The sequence below is a fragment of the Pelophylax lessonae genome, assembly GCF_965119305.1.
Source record: "Pelophylax lessonae genome assembly, chromosome: 1".
Lineage (NCBI taxonomy): Eukaryota > Metazoa > Chordata > Amphibia > Anura > Ranidae > Pelophylax > Pelophylax lessonae.
This window is the reverse complement of record NC_138768.1, coordinates 205,050,627-205,070,438: the sequence shown is the minus strand read 5'-3', so window position 1 is coordinate 205,070,438 and position 19,812 is coordinate 205,050,627. Positions and strand designations below refer to the sequence as shown.

General features: G+C 38.5%; 1 protein-coding gene across 1 annotated transcript in view; it reads left to right on the top strand.

Annotated features, from left to right (window-relative positions):
- FBN2 (fibrillin 2) overlaps nt 1–19,812 on the top strand; it is a 303,194-nt gene that overhangs the window by 233,774 nt on the left and 49,608 nt on the right. Inside the window, exons 38-47 of the mRNA XM_082258653.1 lie at nt 514–582; nt 1,286–1,411; nt 1,515–1,640; nt 4,127–4,279; nt 7,479–7,547; nt 7,919–8,044; nt 10,187–10,312; nt 15,407–15,532; nt 17,134–17,250; nt 18,058–18,186. Of these exons, the coding sequence (XP_082114779.1) occupies nt 514–582; nt 1,286–1,411; nt 1,515–1,640; nt 4,127–4,279; nt 7,479–7,547; nt 7,919–8,044; nt 10,187–10,312; nt 15,407–15,532; nt 17,134–17,250; nt 18,058–18,186 (1,167 nt within the window). The remainder of the gene's footprint in view (nt 1–513; nt 583–1,285; nt 1,412–1,514; nt 1,641–4,126; nt 4,280–7,478; nt 7,548–7,918; nt 8,045–10,186; nt 10,313–15,406; nt 15,533–17,133; nt 17,251–18,057; nt 18,187–19,812) is intronic.

The window sequence follows — 19,812 nt, the reverse complement described above, 5'->3', positions numbered from 1 at the left end:
TTCTACCCTTTCAACTCGGCAGTCACTATAGTCAGAACAACTTGTAGAAGAGATGAAGAAGTAGAAACTATGGAGAGGACTTTAGGTTCTTCTGCAGGTCAATGAGGAAAAGCAGAAAAAGAAACATGCTTAAAAAAGCATTATTGGTTCAAATCTTGACCTTTTGGCCTTTTATCCCATAAAACATATGATAGAGTTTAAAGATTAATGCACTTTAAGTACAAAGTTTGGGAGAAACATTCTCCAGCCACTCCTGCACTTGCAAAGGGTCATACTCTAAAGGTCTCCAGTTTCATATCTGGAGAGGTTAAGCATTAAGGTTAAATGTGAGGGGAGATTATGTTTAGGGGATAGGTTTTATTTTGAAGTATCCTTGAACAAAATGTTATTTACATACAAACAAAATGAAATTTTTTGTCAATTGTAGAAAATCAATTATATAACATATTTTTAATGTTTTTAAAATAGGATTGGAATTTCCCTTTAATTATTTATAGATATTGTTGTTTTTAGCTGAGTACAATACATTGTGCCCTGGAGGAGAAGGATTCAGACCCAATCCCATCACAATTCTCTTAGAAGGTAAGAACTTTTATGAAGGCCTCAAAAGCTGCAATATACTACATTACATGCTTTGGTGCGTACTTGGAAATTACTTTTTGAATGGGCAGATCTTAAGACTGTGGTCATAAGGTACCCACAGACATGAGATGAGTAATGCCCAGTTCAGTTGATTCCAATCTTTTTGGATGCTTGTACAATTTACTTACCAGTTTTGCTTACTGATTGGGAGGGGGGAGGGGGAGAGATAGTTGTGGGCCAGGTTGGATACTTTAGAATGATTGCATTAGTTAAGATGAGAAAAGCTATGGTTACTGAGATAAGCTAGCACACAGGAAATGTCCAACCATTATTCCTTCTTCATTTAGGTCACTAGTACCCTAAAATATATGCGATCTGAGATTTGCTTAGCTCTGATGGATCGTAGTTTATCATGTGCTTATGTTATGGTAATGTTGATCCAGAGAAACCCCCCCCCCCCATAAAGCATCTAAAATATAGAGTGTGATCACATCATGAAATATGATGAATTCATTACTCACCAAATAGACAAACATTCGTATGGCAAAATATTCAATTCACCCTATGAAATGATAAAAGAAAATATATAACAAACATCTATGTGATAGATTTGTGGATTCAAATTTATCTTTAACTGTTTACACCTGTAAGAAATGCATTTTAATTCTAATATGCACATATACTGTTTCTGTTATGTTTACAGATATTGATGAATGCCAGGAGCTGCCGGGTCTGTGCCAAGGAGGTAACTGCATAAATACATTTGGAAGCTTCCAGTGTGAGTGTCCACAAGGCTACTACCTCAGTGAGGAGACCCGCATATGTGAAGGTGATTGCAGCTGAAGAGTAAAACAGATGCTTTCATTAATTTCATCATGTCACTTATGGTTAAAATTATTATATCATTGTATTTTGTTCAATCATTTTTGCAGATATTGATGAATGTGTCACAAACCCTGGGGTCTGCGGCCCAGGAACTTGCTACAATACATTGGGAAACTTCACGTGCATATGCCCACCAGAATACATGCAGGTCAATGGTGGACATAACTGTATGGGTAAGGAGCCTTTTTTAGACCTTTACTTGAATTGAAAAGCAATATACATAAATAAAGAATTTAGCAAATTACAACTTTTCAATGTGCTGTCTTCAGCATGTAAGCATTTGGGTGCTTTAACCCCTTAGCACCCATTTTTCTGCACATATGCAATAACACCACAATGCTCAGTCCTCAGCCCATGTTTATTATATCCCCAGGAATGTATGTTAACCTCTCAGCATCCAGTACCCAGCTCATACCGGTTAAACCCTCAGCACTCAATATTCTAAGAAACCCGGTCTATCCTTTTCGCACATATTCTTCTAATTATGTCTTATGTTTATGTGCATTCATCTCTCGATTGCCAGTACCCAGTGCATGTGCATTTACCCCTAAGCCGCCACTCCCTAGCACATCTGTAATAATCCCTCCATATGAAACACATATGCCTTAATCCTTCAGTACTCAGTCTTCAGTGCATGATAATTCTTCACATTTATTCAGTGCACATATTAAATATCAGTGTCATCTTTACTGACTCTGGTCCAAGGGTAGGCTCAGCTCCACTGCTCCATTTCCTGTTTAAACTATCCTTGACAACAAATCCCTGTCCCATCTCCCAAGTCCCCAGCACTACCTCCACTGTTACTGTACTCCATGATACAGTCTTTACTAATGACCTGACTACATTTTATTTTAGAAACTTCAGACTCTTCCTTTTTCAGTTTCAGTATACTCTCCACCTCCTTTACAGTCAGTGGTACTGCCGATCCTTGCTACTACCACTGTTCCACAATAACCTGCTTCAATATTAGCCAACCCATTTCATGGATACTGATTTTTACCTCTATTCCCCCTGTTGAACAACCTCTGTGTGAACAGTTTGGCTCCCATGCTGCTGCATTATTTTTACTATGAATGGGTGCTAAATACATTACGGAGCACAATAATCCACCGGTGTCATTCACCATTAAGGCTATAACCATATTTTTAGTGATTTGGTTGAACATTCAGAAGAATCAATAACCACTGTTTGTGATCAGAAGATTAACTATTCTAACTGCTAGCCCTCCATACACCTCTTCTACTACATATACTGTCCACTGTCATACCTTACACAATTCTCTTCTGCAGATTCGGGGCCCCTTCCTACCCTCCAGACTCCTTTACTGCACATATTGCCCTTTATCATTTCCACACTCCTGTCCTGCACGTACTGCGCCCTGTCATACCCCCCCCCCCCCGCAGACTCCTTTACTGCACATACTTCTTGTTATCATACCCTGCACACTCTCCTGTACATACTGCCTACTGTCATACCCTTCACACTCTTCTCCTGCTCACACTGCCCACCGTCATACCCTTTGTACTTCTCTTGCATATAATTCCCACTTAATAACATCTGCACCCCTCTCCTGCACATACTGCTGCTGTCATACCATCTGCACTATCCATCTTCATATATTGACCCATCGCACACTCATTTTCTGCACATAGTGGCTGCTAAGATAATTCTATATGTTATATATCCAACCTTTCCCATTTTGGAATGGGCACACTAGCCAGCCAACAAAAAACAAACTAATCTGAATCAACTATTAAATGATGTTTATTTGCATACATTTAAGCCATTCTGAAAGGTCAAAGCACCTCTGAGAAGTGTGGGCCCTAAATCTAAACTACCTGAGTTTCTCAACTATAGGGCATATTATAACAATGTGCAAAATATAAAATATATATATCTGTCATGAGTAATGGGGGGCTGTCATTTCTGTGTTGCCTGGATGTGTCCACCTTCCATACTTTTGGCTCAAGGATCTGGAACAAGCATACTGCAAACAAGTGTCAAAAAGTGTTAGAATTCCTAATCTCTATACTTGTTCCAGGTCAATGGCTCAGACCACATTGAAGCCAAAGCATTACAATGACAGCCAGAGAATGAACATACTCCAGTGGAGAGATCAGCAATGGCAGCCTGCAAACTATATTTATTTCATGATAGGTGTACTTTAACACAGCTGTGATGCCAGTTAAGGCATTTATTTACATTCCATGGCAAGTTGGATTTTGTTCTATGTATCTGTATATCATCAGAGAAAGGGAGGTCATACCAATATACTGTAAATCTGACACCATCACTCTGAAAATAAACATAATTACTGAAAATTAAACTCTTCTGGAATAAAGGGCCCTATCCTTGTAATATTATGGATTTAAATGATGGTGACCAGAGGATTATTCAATCCAGCTGAATAATGACCTACAGTATTAAGCCTTGTATTGATATAGGTAATGATTGCACTATGTTGTCAATTCATTCCACCCATTATTTAATTGTTCATATTTAACCTATAGCTAGCATATTTTGAACAGTCTTAAAGTATAGGCATAACTATCAACTGTTATTTGATTGTAAGAAAGTAAAATAAACAAGTTTGGTTGATCAAAGTTACAAATTATTTCAATAAGTGTCATGAATTTATTTGCATTCTGATTGATGACAGATATGAGGAAGAGTTATTGCTACCGAACTTACAATGGAACTATGTGTGAGAACGAGCTTCCTTTTAATGTCACCAAGAAGATGTGCTGCTGTACATATAACATTGGTAAAGCCTGGAGTAAACCATGTGAACCATGCCCAATTCCTGGAACAGGTACAAAACCTAATGTCATTATATACTTCATCATCATACCGTATTTATGTACCATTTTGTTGTCTTTTGCAGTTATTATTTTTAATGTGTATGTACTGTATTATCCTACTATTTTTCACTGGATACAGTACATCATAAGATCCTGTATCTCTTAGAGATCTGATTACAAGATCTATTTATGATTACCATGACATACACAGGTAGGTCATCATTTTAACCTCTACCTTTGTTGGCCATACACTAAGCAACAGAATCAACAACATTAAGTAACATAGTGGATGGGTTATGCATCGTTGTCACCTATAAGATTTGTTTAATTGGTTTCCTAAATTCAGATGTTAATGCCATAGTCAAAACAAAAGTAAAATTACAAAATGATTCATCTTTAGTGTTGAGTATGTGAAATTTTAAACTAATTATACAAAGCAAACACATGACCTGTTGATGGCCTTTGGGCTTGTGTTGATAAGAACTCACTGACAATTTGCCCTGCAACTGACCTCTTTCTGACCTGTATTTGACTCTCCTAAATTGGGTTTTACATTCCCATACACTTGTATAGGAATGCAAAACCCAACAAAAGCCTGTTGACATAGGCTCTAGAACATGATTCAATATAAAGCAAAAGAAGACACTTTGGTAAATCCTGTAGATGAAAGTGGTGTTTATTCGGGACTGTTATAAGCAACTTAGAGATATATAGTAGAGAAGTAACATGTCTTAGCTTTTGTGGGTCTGCTACAGCAAAGACTCTAGGCCAGTGGAGATCAGTGTGGGGACTTGTTGTGTCTAATGACATTTTGCACCTCAAGAACTTCTGTATGAGGTTATATCCATGGACAAGCATATTAGGAGGTCCAGATCATAACCGGGGATGTCAAAGATCTTACAAATGCTGTAGCCATTTGTGGAAGCCTTTCCATGTGATAGGGGGTCAACCATAGTTCCCAAGGTCCTTTGTAGTTCCTATTGTGTTCATTATGCACTACCTAAAAAGCGTGCCAAATCACATTTTTAACATATTCTTACCAAAAGTTGCATTCTCCTTTTTTTTTTTTTTTGCAAAATAACTTTAAAAGTTTGTACTGGCTATAACAACTAGTTCTAGGGAATGAAAGTAAGAATTGGATTGGCAAATATGGGTAACAAGAGTTATTCTTCCTCTTGAGACTTTGGGGTTCATTTACTAAATCAGAAGAGTGCAAAATCTGGTGCAGCTGTGCATGTTAGCCAATCAGATTTTAACTTCAGCTTGTTCAATTAAGCTTTGACCAAAAAATGTGGAAGATGATAACGTTCTATGCAGAGCTGCTCAGATTTTGCACTCTCCAGTTTTAGTAAATCAGCCCCACTGTGCATCAAGATCAACAGCTCTCTTTTTAGTGAACATTTGAACATTTGTGATAAATTAGAAAAATGCTTTCTAGTTAAATTTTTTCCCTGCCATGTTTTATGCTGTTCCTATAGACCAGTGATGGCGAACCTTGGCACCCCAGATGTTTTGGAACTACATTTCCCATGATGCTCATGCTCGTACACTCTGCAGGGTAGGCATCATGTAGAGCATCTTGGGAAATGTAGTTCCAAAACATCTGGGGTGCCAAGGTTCACCATCACTGCTATAGACAGTACAGTCAATTCCAGTATGTTCTAAATGTACATCAAATGTACATATGCTCATCATTTCCATTGCTTTACATGGGCTAATGCATTAAATGTATTAACATTCCACAGCAGTGACTGCCTCACTGGCAGTCAGCTAAGCAGGCAGGATGCTGTTCTAGGCGTAATTACAAATTGAAACATTCCCTCTCTACGGGGATTGCATTCTGTGGAAACAAGCTTCCTGTAACAGCGATTAAAACACAGCTCTATAATTATGTTAATGGATTTTGTAAATTAATTGTACAGTGTCAGCAGGGAGCAATTTGGAAGTTTTGCCATACAAAAGAAAAAAGCCTGCCAGTTTATGAAAGAAAGGAATCCCCCATTTCGTACAAATAAATGGCAAAAGCAACCTGGAAGCATTTTGCATTCAAGTCTTAACAGATACCGACGGGGCAGAAGATAATTTCAATAGGATAATTTTGAAGAGACATATTTATTAGTCTGTAAAGATAGTTTAAAATGCAAACAGAAGTTCCAGTATTATGAGGAGTGGGATCCAGTTTTACTTGCCCTGGTGTTAAGAGGTCAGGATACGTTTAACACTATCAGTGCAGGTTTTGCCACCAAAAAAAAGCCACCTTCCAAACTCTATACTGTTAAGCAAGCCATGCGACATTGAAGACATCTACTCATTTCTTGGGTTATGGGTCCAAAATACATGTGCATGGCCAATTCAAATAACTATATTTGTTAATCTGGTTTAATGGTTGCACAGACTGTAGAAAAAACACACATGTGATATAAGCATACTCTACCTTGGTGAATGCTTTAATTTAAGGAATATGTTGTCTAAGAAACCATATTTCAGTGCTGAATCACCCACAGGCTTTTATTTTAGAGGCACACCTGCAAAGAGATCCCAACTGGACAGGACCCCTGACACAGGGGGGTTGATTTATAGACTGGGTGCAGTTGCACTCTGCAAGTGTTGCTTCAGAGCTTAGTAGATGTGGTAAAGCTCTGCCTATTTCCATCATCCAAAAATGTTGCTTTTTATTTTCCTTGCACCTAATTGGGTTTTATTTGTAATATGATGCTTTACTCCATTTACTAAGCCCTGGAAAAACTGCACTCACAGAGTTCAACTGCACCTGTGCAAGTGCACGGTCTATTTGCCTTTAGTAAATGAACCCCTTGATGTCCTCCAACATGGCATGTTCATCCTCCTGCTGCAGTGGGAGGAATTACAGTATAGTCCTTCTATTCAATGCTCTGTACTAGCAATAAAAAACACAAAATAAAAGATAGAGTGAAAACTTCTTGCTTTTAGTTTCATCGATGGAAGTAGCTGTGACACGTTTACTTTGAGTTGTTGGAGCCAAGAAAATAGGGTTTAGACAAAAAGATTAAACAAAACAATTTTCTAGGGCTTTCCCACATAATTGTATTTTTATGAGCAGTCCATTTTACTGTCTTTAGTGAATTATGTCCTTGCGTTATCCACCCAGATTTTTATTTCAGCATTGCCATACAGTACGTTATCTCCATTTAATTATGTATATATAATTTATAATATTTTTCCCAATAACAGTTAATTTCAGGAATCTTTGTGGATCAATCCCTGGCTTTACCTTTGATATTCACACTGGAAAGGCTGTAGGTAAGCGATGAACTCAATTTATTTCTCTCAGTCTCTACTGATATTTAGTTTTTCTAACTTCTACCACTGTGACCCAATTTTAATTTTTTTACAGTATTGCATATTATTTTTTGTTTCAATATATTTTTTTTTTTAAGTATCAAATCAAAACAACTGTAGTACACATATACATTCAGCAATATAGCACAGTGTTGTTACATGAAAGTAGTCAGGTTACATTTCTGTTCCAAAAGCCCAGTTAGGATAAGTGTACTGCCTATATTTACCTGTATATGAGTATAATTTATACTAAAAGGTAGAGTAAGAACATTTTTCATTGATTCATAAATATCCCATTGTTGTATGTATGTTTTATCCTTTACTAATTTTAGATATCGATGAATGCAAAGAGATTCCAGGAATCTGTGCAAATGGAGTTTGCATCAATCAGATTGGCAGCTTCCGCTGTGAATGTCCAACTGGGTTTAGCTACAATGATTTACTCCTCATCTGTGAAGGTTTGCATTTATTTATATGCAACAAATCTTTCCATTATTGTGAATATAATCTTTACAAGTCTTATCAAAATAATAGTGGTATATACAGTCTTAAAGTAAAACACCCTGAGAAGAAATGGAAATCACAGGGCTCCTCACTTGCTGGCCCAGTAACCTCTGTATCTAGCCCCCAGCATTTTGTTATTGGCTTAATTCATACACAGCAATGCCTCTTTACCAATAATGGACAGCAGATTATACTGCACTTAAATAATGGCCCCCCTTTTAATGTGTCCATATAACATTAATGCTTTCCAATTGAATATAATAATTCACAAATGTTAGCCCCTCTACTTTGGTGATTAGTATTGGCCCTTGAATTGCACCACCCTTAGACTGGCGAATAGTGGCTCCTTTGCTGCTTTAATGTCAAAGGAAAAGATCCATAAGCTGCACATCATAAAGCAGACCCATGTGCATGAAGTGAAATGAATAGCAGACTAAGCCCAGACTCCACCCAGGCCATGCCCCAAATGCATTTCACTCCACCCCTTGGGGCTTATTCATGGGGATCTTTTGCTGCCTTCCTGCGCTGCTGGAGCCCCATTAACAGAACAGGGCTTCAAAGGATGGAACATCAGTTGACAACAGAGTTTAGACAGGTGGTAAAGCTGCATCAGGGAGGTGGCAGGAGCATGTGGCTTTGTAAGTATTGTATGTATTGCTAGGGGGAATGGGGGGGGCTAAGTTGAAACATTGTTACTGTGTCCTAAATGGACAAAAATTATAATGTCTCTTTAACCTGGCAGGCATAAGCCCAAAGCAAACAAGTCAGGCTCCTGCGCTCAGGCGCTGTGCTCAGGGAAAAGATGTGTCCCAGACTATGTTGACAGCGCCTAGGGTCTTGCTGCCCTCTTAGGACCATGGGCTTTCAAAAGTACTAAAAAACAACGAAAACAAGAGAAGGGCGCACCGACCTAGTGCAATTCCATTATAACATTTATTGAATCGATAAAACGAGGTATCACACATATTACTCACAAATGCATGTGGTGAATACGCATGTCAAATAACAGTATCAACAAAAAGCCTTCAGGACTGTTGGAATGCCCCAATGCTGAAGGAAGACCAGACGGTGATGGCTTAGGCTGATGCGTTTCAAGGCTCTTTCTCAGAGCCAAAAAACCGAATGACTCACCAAACAATTATATCTACATTTATATCTACAACCTGGACCACCCTCATCTTTGGTCCAACCCCTCAGATATCAATTTATGGTGCATTTTATGTCAGGGTCCAAATGCAGATCAATAGTCGCTCTTAATGTCACAAAACACCATGCATATGTGCCACCAGTAATTGATGTGCAAGGTTATTTCCATGCTGTTTCTGACTGTTTCTTCTCTTTGCAATACACATAATTTTTCTTTAATTTTACTAACACACTAAAACAATATAAATCATGCAGAGATCTATTTGCCTGCAGTGGATTACAAAGAACCGTTTTTAGGCAAAGCTAAGTGGACTCTCAGTTTAGGCTCAGTCTCAAAGTTTCCTAGACAGAATGGACTGATTTCAATTGTTACCTGGAATTGCTCTTTAAGGTGGGCTAACAAGACTGCCAAATATTCTACTGTTAAAGTAATTAAATTATGATCTCTCCATGTATGGAGCGCAAAACAGCTGTACCATGGGTTTTCAGGACACCACTGTTACCAAAATATCCAGAACCTTTCCAAATCCCTATTTATCTCTGCTGTGTCTGGAAAGATGAACAAAGATAGCCTGGTTTAATGTAGTATTGCTAAGTTGCCTTATATGTACTGGAGACTGGTAATCTTTTTTAAGTGGAAGGAAAAGTATCCATCTAAATATTAATTTACGCATCCTTAGAAAGCGGTGTATGTCCAATAGCATCATATAATGTTTATATTGATTAAGTGAATTAATAGCTTACATTTGTAGATTTCCATGTCAGTTCAAATATGATTCTCCTGCTAACACCCAGCTAGAGAAAAATTTAATTGTAACTTCCCCCAGTGTTTAAAATCACATTTAAAAAAAATTACACCTAAATGTGTGTTCATTAAGGTAGAATTGCTATATAAGCAAGCCATTATTTATTTGTCCTCGGCCTAAATGTAGCGTTCTTTGATATTTCAGACATTGATGAGTGTACCAGTGGAGACTACTTCTGCCAGAGAAATGCAGATTGCTTAAACAGTCCTGGGAGTTACCGCTGTGAGTGTTCTGCTGGATTCAAGCTCCTGCCCAATGGAGCCTGCATTGGTAAGAGAATACCCTGTACTGTTTTTTTCCAAAGTGTACAGTTCTCATAAATTACATTACATTAGCTGTCTGAGTATAAATGATCCTGACAATACTTAATGTTTTAAAAGGCTGCTAAACATAATTTAAAAACTATTCACATAAAAGAGACTGCAGTAATATTTGTGGATACATTTATATTTCCTGGAAAGATCAGATAGGATGATATTTAAAATTAAGGTATTATTGAGAAACTCAGTTGGATTCATATCTGGAAACCCCAAATTTGTCAGATTTCAATTTTTAGCTGGTATTTACAGTTGGTAGCTTGTAGTGTTGGTGGTTGTGAGGAATTACCAAGAGTCCTCAGCACTGATACTGTATATTTAAGGCCCATGGAGCACTACGCTACAGAAAAAGATATTTCTGTACAAGTATTATGCACATGGTTGAGCTGATTTACAAAAATAATTGAGAATTTTTTTACTTTCAAAGGGAATTTTCATTTTTGCAAAGTGAATTTTTATCTTAGTAAATCTTATCTTAGTATCTTATCCTAGTATCTCAAATAAACAATATTCTACAACTGGTCTTTCTTTAGGACTAGGGTGATAGAAATAGTGTATTTCTTTTTGAAAGTTAATTGGTGGAATTAAAGGAGAAGTATGGCCAACATATATGGCTTTATAGTAAGGATCCACCCAGCAACCTGGACCGGCAGCTAGCTTAGCCTCTCAGCAAGCCCCTCCTCCACACAGCTCAAGGGCCAAGTGAGCATTGGAGGGGCAGAGCAGAGACCTGGCGACTGACAGTCACAGCTCTCTGCTCAGAGCAGAGGGGAGAGCTGAGTGATCAGTGGTGAGTATAATACCACCTAGGTGAGTATAATTTTTTTTTTTGGGGGGGGGACAAATGCTTCTCTTTTAAGACTCCGTATACCGGTATTTAGCATGAGGGTTCCCCAAATCTCCATGATCTCCTATCCAGTTAGTATGGAGACATGAGTGCTGAAAAAGCTATGACCTATCCATCTTTGGATGTTTTGGAAATACATTTCCCCTGTGGAATACTAGTCATCTCTATATTTATATTTTCATCCACTTGTCCATGTCATAGCTAAGCTGTACTGCATTAGTGTTATGCCTCCACCACTATGGTTTGCCTTCTATGCTCCCCTTTCTGATGCCTTTTAGAGATTTGGGGAGCCTTCACACCATACACCGATTTATAATCCTAATTCCACCAATTAACATAGCCCTTGGTGTACCCTCTTTATGGGTGTAATGAATATTGCTAATTGGTATCACTATTATTTGTTTTTAACTATATACCTTATATACTCGAGTATAAGCCGACCCGAGTATAAGCCGAGGCCCCTACTTTTACCACAAAAAGATGGGAAAAATGATTGACTCGAGTATAAGCCTAGGGTGAGAATGCAGGGTGGGGGGCATGGTACAGGAGAATGCAGGGTGGCTGGCATGGTACAGGAGAATGCAGTGTGGCTGGCATGGTACAGGAGAATGCAGTGTGGCTGGCATGGAACAGGAGAATGCAGTGTGGCAAGCATGGTACAGGAGAATGCAGTGTGGCTGGCATGTACAGGAGAATTCAGGGTGGCAGGCATGGTACAGGAGAATTCAGTGTGGCAGGCATGGTACAGGAGAATTCAGGGTGGCAAGCATGGTACAGGAGAATTCAGTGTGACTGGCATGGTACAGGAGAATGCAGTGTGGCTAGCATGGTACAGGAGAATTCACTGTGGCAAGCATGGTACAGGAGAATTCAGTGTGACTGGCATGGTACAGGAGAATGCAGTGTGGCTGGCATGTACAGGAGAATTCAGGGTGGCAAGCATGGTACAAGAGGTTGCGGGCATACTAGTGCGGCTGTCTCACTTACCTGTTCCAGAGGCGTCTTCATTTTAAAAATGGAGCCGCCCGGCCCCGACACGTCATTGCGCACGCGCCGCTCGGGACAGCTGGTATACGTTCGGCTATTTCCAGCCTGTCCCAAGCGGTGGCGGTGCATGCGCGGTGACATGTATACGCCGGGCGGCACCATTTTTAAATCTTAAACACGTCGGAGCGGCCGGGAACTTTTTTTTTTTTTTTGACTCGAGTATAAGCTGAGGGGGACGTTTTCAGCACAAAAAAATGTGCTGAAAAACTCGGCTTATACTCGAGTATATACGGTAATAATTTTTTATATTATCTGCGTTTATATGTACTAATAAAGAGCAAAATTCTAATTTTATATTTTGTATGTGCAATTTACTGAGGGGTTCCACCTAAAAAGTCCAGTTTTTTGTGTACATTTTTCTCTAGCCATAATATTAAAAACAACTTAAACTTTCCTTGCACATTGCATGACTCAAGTGAGCACAATTTCACCTCATTCACTAAGCTAAGGGAAATCATTCACCAACATCGGTTATAATTCACTTTGAAGAAAGAAAATTCACTTTTGAAAGTAGAAAGGCTCTACTGTCTTAGTAAAAAGAGTGTTAACTTTATAAGCTTAATAGTTCTTACTGTACATTCTGTTAACATACCAATTTTCTTATCGTATAATAAAAACGATGGTTCATTCTTCATTAACCTAATTCTAAGTTCCAAAAAAATGTTCTCATAGCTCCCATAAGCACAAAGAAACATACAGTAAAAGACAAATATAATTAAAATACTAAATGGTCCATCAAGTCTGCAATATATTATTATCATTTTTTCTTACCATTTTTGTCTAAGAACAGACCTATGTTTAACCTAAGCATGTTTAAATTCAGTTGCTGTTGACTGACTGAAAACAAGCTTGGGAGCCTGTTTACACACCCTCTACTCTTTTAGTAAAATAAAACTCTGTAACACAATTCTTGAAAGGAGAAAAAAGCTTTGGCTATACTTCTATGGTTTACAGGAGTGCAGTTAGTTCTGTACTCCTGTGACCAATTTTCAGCCGATAGTGGACTGATGTCTATCTGGCTGATCCACCCAAAAGCCTGGACCGCCACCTGCCTCAGCCTCTCAGTGATCCACTGAGGGTCTGAGGCAGCCCCTCCTGCCCCCTCCACAGCCCAGCCCTCCAGTGACTGCTGGAGGAGCAAAGCAAAGAGCTAGAGCCTGACAGTCCCAGCTCTCAGCTCAGAGCACAGAGGGAGAACTGATCGATAGCAGTTCATTGCAAGGAGCCAGCGGGGGACAACCTAGGTGAGTATAATATTTTTTTTTCTAAAGCCAATACTTCTCGTTGAACTTTACCCATGCTAGTTTGAGGTCATGCTTTTCATGACCTACCTTGATCTCAGCTCTATATTCAAAGGACTTTCCTCCTAAAACTTCCATGAGTTGAATGGTTTCAATCATGTCCACCCCTTCCTTCTACCCCTTTTCCTTGAGACTGTATATAATAAGCACTTCTGGACCGGAAGGATTTGCCCCCTTCCTGACCAGGCCATATTTAGCGATTCGGCACTGTGTTACTTTAACGGACAATTGTGCGGTCGTGCAATGCTGTACCTAAATAAAATTGATGTCCTTTTGTTTCCCAAAAATAGAGCTTTCTTTTGGGGGTATTTGATTACCTGTGTAATTTTTATTTTTTGCGCTATAAACAAAAAAAGAGCAACAATTCTGAAAAAAAAAAAAAAAACAATATTTTTCACATTTTGCTATATAACATTCCCAAAAAAAAATCAAAATTTTTTAAAATTTTAGGCCAATTTGTTTCCTGCTACATATTTTTGGTAAAAGAAATCGCAATAAGCGTATTTTGATTGGTTTGCACAAAAGTTATTGTGCCTACTAACTACGGGAAAGATTTATGTCATTTTTATTGTTTTTTTTTTTTACTAGTAATGGTGGCGATCTGAAATTTTTTGTGACATTGCGGCAGACAGATCGGACCCCTGACTGACATTTTTGATACTTTTGGGGGACCAGTGACATTGCTACAGTGATCAGTGCTAAAAATATGCACTGTTACTGTAATAAAGACTCTGGCAGGGAAGGGGTTAACAGTGTGAGTGATCAAGGGGTTAAATGTGAGCCTAGGGGAGTGATTATAACTGTGGGGGGAGTGGCTTGTGAAATGACCATAGAGACCTGTGTTCCAATATAGAAGGATCACAGGGGCTCTATGATCATTCCAGGGAGAAGAACAGTCAGCTGTGTTTCAACAGCTGACCGTTCTTCTCTCTCAGCGGGGAACGATCGCGAGTATCAGGCAGCAATCGGAGCCACCTGCCAGCTGCATCAACTTCCCCGCTTTTGAGCGGGGGCAGGGGTGGGAGCGCGTCGCTGGCAGCGCGCGCTCACCCCCTAGCCTCCTGCGCGTGACCAACGTATAGCTACGTTGGTTTGCCCAGGAGCGGCTGCCTGACGCAGTATAACTGCGGCGGGCGGCCGTAAAGCAGTGACGTTCCTGCAGTCTCTCCTAATAGGGTTTAGCCTTCAGATCTTGCACCTTATCACCCATCTGTGGGCTTGCTTACAGCAGCAGTAGGTGTTGTCCCCAATTATTCCAGACAAAGTTTTCTGTTCCATTAACACCAAGAAAAAGAGGAAAAGCACAAAGAGCAAATTTCTGGAATAATGTCATTGCCCGTCCTCGCCCTCCTGCCCACAGGGGCTGCATAATGCTAATGGTCTTGTAAGTAGACCACCCTGTCACTACTAACCTAAAATAAAATGTTAGTGACATTTTCATCCTGATTTGTTGTGTTACTGGGAAGCCATGTTTCCAGCCATTTTGATGGGTTGGCTTTTGGGGTGTATGGATAATACATTTTAAAAAAGTCTGTTCCACAATGATGGATGGCAAAAGTTACAAAAACTTGTATTTACATTAGAAACATAACATATGTTTACCTTTCTTCTTTGCTTGAAGGATACAAAGGTCTCCTTGAAAATTAGTACACTGTCATTATAAATAACAGTGTATAGCACATTACATAGAGCAGGTCTTTGCAGGAAGAATTAGGGATAAAGCCAACATTTATTGCATTTATATGCATAGGGAAAGTGTGTTTCCATTAGCTAATGTAAGCCTGAGGGTTGAACCAGTCTTTTCTCTTAATTTTCCAGCAACATATGTTTTATATGCTCCTCCATTCCACAGATCGCAATGAATGCCTGGAAATTCCGAATGTCTGCAGTCATGGCACATGTGAGGACACACTGGGCAGTTATCGCTGCATATGTAACAACGGCTTTAAAGCATCTCAGGATCGGACTATGTGTATGGGTACGTAGTTCAACCATTCAGATAAAGCCTGGAACACATTTCTATGTGTTAATATTTAAATGACATAATCACATATTTACATAGTTAGTTGGGTTGAAAACAGACAGTCCATCTGGTTCAATCAGTACTGAAAAAAACAATAGAAAACCTTCATTTACACAATCCTATACCCACAGGGGATGCAGAGGAAGGAAAAAAAATTAAATAAAGCATAATCCGATATTGTCAAGCATCGAAAAAATTCCTTTCTGATCCCCCAAGAGATAATAACATTTAAACAAGTCTATAAATATTATCAAGCCAGTAGCTATCACTTTTGCCTTGCATTACAGAGATCAGGTTTAAAACTGAATTCCAGGTATGGATTGTTCTGAATAGTTACATTGGTCTAGCTTGTGCCAATTTAAGTAAATATATTCCATACTTGTGGGATTCCTGTAGAAGCAGAGACTAACTGTAATAGTCACCACTGTAACAGTGATCGTCATTTAGTAGTCACAGGGGATTACTCACTCAGCACCAGGATCATTCACAGAGCACCCTTCTTTTTTCTTAATAAAAGCAAAGTATTCCCTGATTGGACAAAGTGGAGATTGTTATGTCACCACTCCACCTCCCCACCTGGCCCGATCAGAAAATGCCTTGTATTCATTGAGAAAAATTGAAAGTCTTCTGTAAATGGCATAAGTGCCAATTGAGTGAACCCTTTTGTTCATTATGCAGCAGGGCAGCCACTCAACATGGGACCCAGATGATCACTGTAGTAGTATTTGATACTAAAGTGATTCTCTGTTTCCACAGGGATCCCATGGGTATTGCATACTCCAAGCTGAGCCAATGTAACAACGGCTTTCAGATTTAATTTCCAGCCAGGATCACAGAAGTATTTACATTTATAGAAAAGTATTTAATCAATAAACCTCCTATAAATTGTAAAATGATTTATAAAATGCCGTATGTAGTTCTTTTTCCAAAGTATTAAAATAAATATGTTTTACATTTAGGATTACCAACACTTTTTAAAAGTTGCGCAGTTTGGTTTTAAAAATAGCCATACTAGCAAGCCAACTGTGAGAACCTATTGCCTCTAGATACAGAAGTCTAGTCTTTACAAGTGTTTGCGGGACATGTGGCAGATTTTGATGTCCTCCACTGATCCATAATAAATGAAGGTAACTGGAGGCCTTCCTTTGCTCAGTACTGATTAAAGAGTACATGCTGAAATGGGTAATGTTGTAATTATACCCTTCTGTAACCTCAAAGCCCATGGATGTGTAAAGGCATCTTACTGCTTCATGTATAATACGCAGAGGCAAATAAAACAGCAGTGCCAACATCTTTGTGGAATCTGATTGGTTGCTTTAAGGCAATAAGGGCAGTGTACTTTTCCACCTCTGTAAAGACCTTTCTATATACTTTAATCTCTGTGTTATCTCAGAAATGAGTAAAAGACAAGTTGCGGATTTTCCGTTATTATTGGACTACAACTGATTTCATTTTAGCCAACCGGTGATTGACAAAAATGTTGAACTGTCATGAAAGTTACTCTAACCACAGCAGGAAGAATGTTTTCTCATGTTTCATGTGTATCTCCTTGGCAGATATTGATGAATGTGAGCGCCAGCCATGTGGAAACGGAACTTGTAAAAACACAGTAGGATCATATAACTGTCTCTGCTATCCTGGATTCGAGCTCACTCATAATAATGACTGTATGGGTAAGTTTTTATGATGCTAATGTGTCTTTGGAGATGTTCATAAGTCCTTGTGGATACATTGTTAGGATTGCATGCTGTGTGAAACATAGATAAAGTAGGAAATGCTTTCCGTTCTTGGAATTAACAAGGTATTTCTTATTCCTAAATGATAATCTAAAAGGAATGCTGCTGTACCCTGTATATCAATAGATTACTGCCAGCTAACAACAACACTCAACAAGATATGAAAAAAAAAATGTTTCTGTACATATTCACTGGTTAGATGCATTGGTTAATGGCACATTCCATGTGTCCTCTCCTCTCAGGCTCTCTTTAAAGCAAAATTTGTTTAAAAACAAGTACAAAATAAATGACATGCTTACTAATATTTGCATTTTATTGCTATTAGACACTCACCATTCCTTACCATAAATTAATTATAAATATGCAACAAAATGTTGGCCTAGTCAAATATTTCCAGGCAAGATATTGCTCTGTTACTAGTGCAGAGATGGGATAGAAGTATAACTGCAGATACCAACCTTTCACTTCCATATATACTGTATATAGGTTTTAGAATATGCTGTACATATACATTTCTCTATTAGCATCTGAGTACGGGATATCACTTTTGCATGTACAACTTTCATGTAATATGTTTGTCAACCTACAATAGCCTTTGTGCATACAGCTGCTAAGCTTTGCTTCTAATTAGAATTTCCGTTTGTCTCTAGCTAAATCTATATCTTATTCCTGAATATGCTAAACAGGCATGCCAACATAGTAATCATCTTTAAAAACGTTGTCGTCTTTTTTTTTTTTCTTCAGACATTGATGAGTGCAGCTCCTTTACTGGCCAAGTGTGTAGAAATGGACGTTGTTTCAATGACATTGGTTCTTTCATCTGTTTATGTAACGAAGGTTTTGAACTTACTCTAGATGGAAAGAATTGCATTGGTAAGATTTTTCAGATCTTGGTCTAGTCTTTAAGATAAATGTTGCATATTATTATGCACACTCTACATTTGCTGCAAGTATGATCTTCCTCAAGTCACTAGATACATTGCATGGGTTTTGGCCAATGCCATTTCAGAGTCCTACCTTCTGCAGTTTAAAATGAAGCTTAAACCTTGATTACCATCACTTTCTACGTCCTGCCGCCTGTTCCTATTTCCTAAATCCTAAGAGGGAAGGTCTTCCATCTTTAATCAACTCATTAGCAGCATGTTTGAATTTTTTTGCCAAGTTTAGAAAATCATAACTGGTTAAAAATGTGCTAGAGAGATGTTTTAATTCATTTCAAATACAAAATAGCTTGTGTAACTATTATATAAATATATTTTTTAAAAAAGTTCAGTTTACCTTTACATGTACATGCAAAGGACTCAGAACAATCAGCCAAACTGCTGAGTGGCTACAATTTGCACCCTGGCTTTCAGTTCGAACATACCAATTAAATCCCTATCATTGGTAGACCAATATGTTCAATGGTTCAGGCCCCACCTTCTTTCTGTGCTCGCTGCAATCCCCACATTAGTGCACAGCACAGAACAGAATCATGTGGAATAATGCGTTACTCAACTGCTTAGACAATGTCTTGTTTAACCTGCTGCTGTATACGACTGGCAAACAAGTCACTCAAAATCATGAACAACTTTATAGATATTTCGCAGATTAGCATGGTAAAATAGTAGGCATAGGTTTCCCTAAGAAACAAAGTATATGGAGTCACCTTCCAAATTGAGTCACAAAAATTGAGTCACACACTGATGGTGGTGGGATGAAGTGAAGACAGGCTTCTTTTGAGTCTGCACCTGGTTTGCTTAAGACTGAGGGGAATAGAATGAGTATAGATCCGTGTATCCTTTTATGAATATGCAAACAGAAAGTCTAAGGGATGTTTGCAAGGAACAATAATAAGGAGATTCTGTCATGTGACACTCCTTAAAAGAAGTCATTTAATTAAACCACTATTTACAGCTGATAATATGAGATATGAATACCAAAGTTCCTAATCATCAGAAAAAAGAAAAGTCCAAAATCTATCAGAGAATGGGGTGCTTTTCTGTCAGAATTGAATGAGAGGACCAGATCAGGGTGGGTTGCATTCAGAGTACTATGAGACAGGTAGCAAACAACAGGCTCAACAGGAACCAAAAGATCAGCTGGGTTTAAAACCAAAAAAGCAAATTCAATTTGCAAGAAAAATACCAAGAGTCATAAACAGAAACCTTAGATACCAAGTGGAATTGGCACTTGACTCCCAACTCCTATTAGACACACTGGACAGCAGATTCTGCTACCACTTGCCATAGACATACAACTAATAAAAACATGCCTGGGGGAGGAGGGGGAGGTGCTGATGCAAGAGTCAACCACATGGTGTAAAAAAAAAAAAAAATTACATTTATACAATGTACACATTACAAGTACTGTATATACAAATATATTTTGTTATATATTTATTAACATTTTCTTTAGTTTTGAATATTCTACTTACTTTATTTCCTATTCAAAATGATAGAATGATCCCAAGGAGTTGCAAAGTGTGCTTTTCTCTAAATTGTATAAAGTTTATCTGTC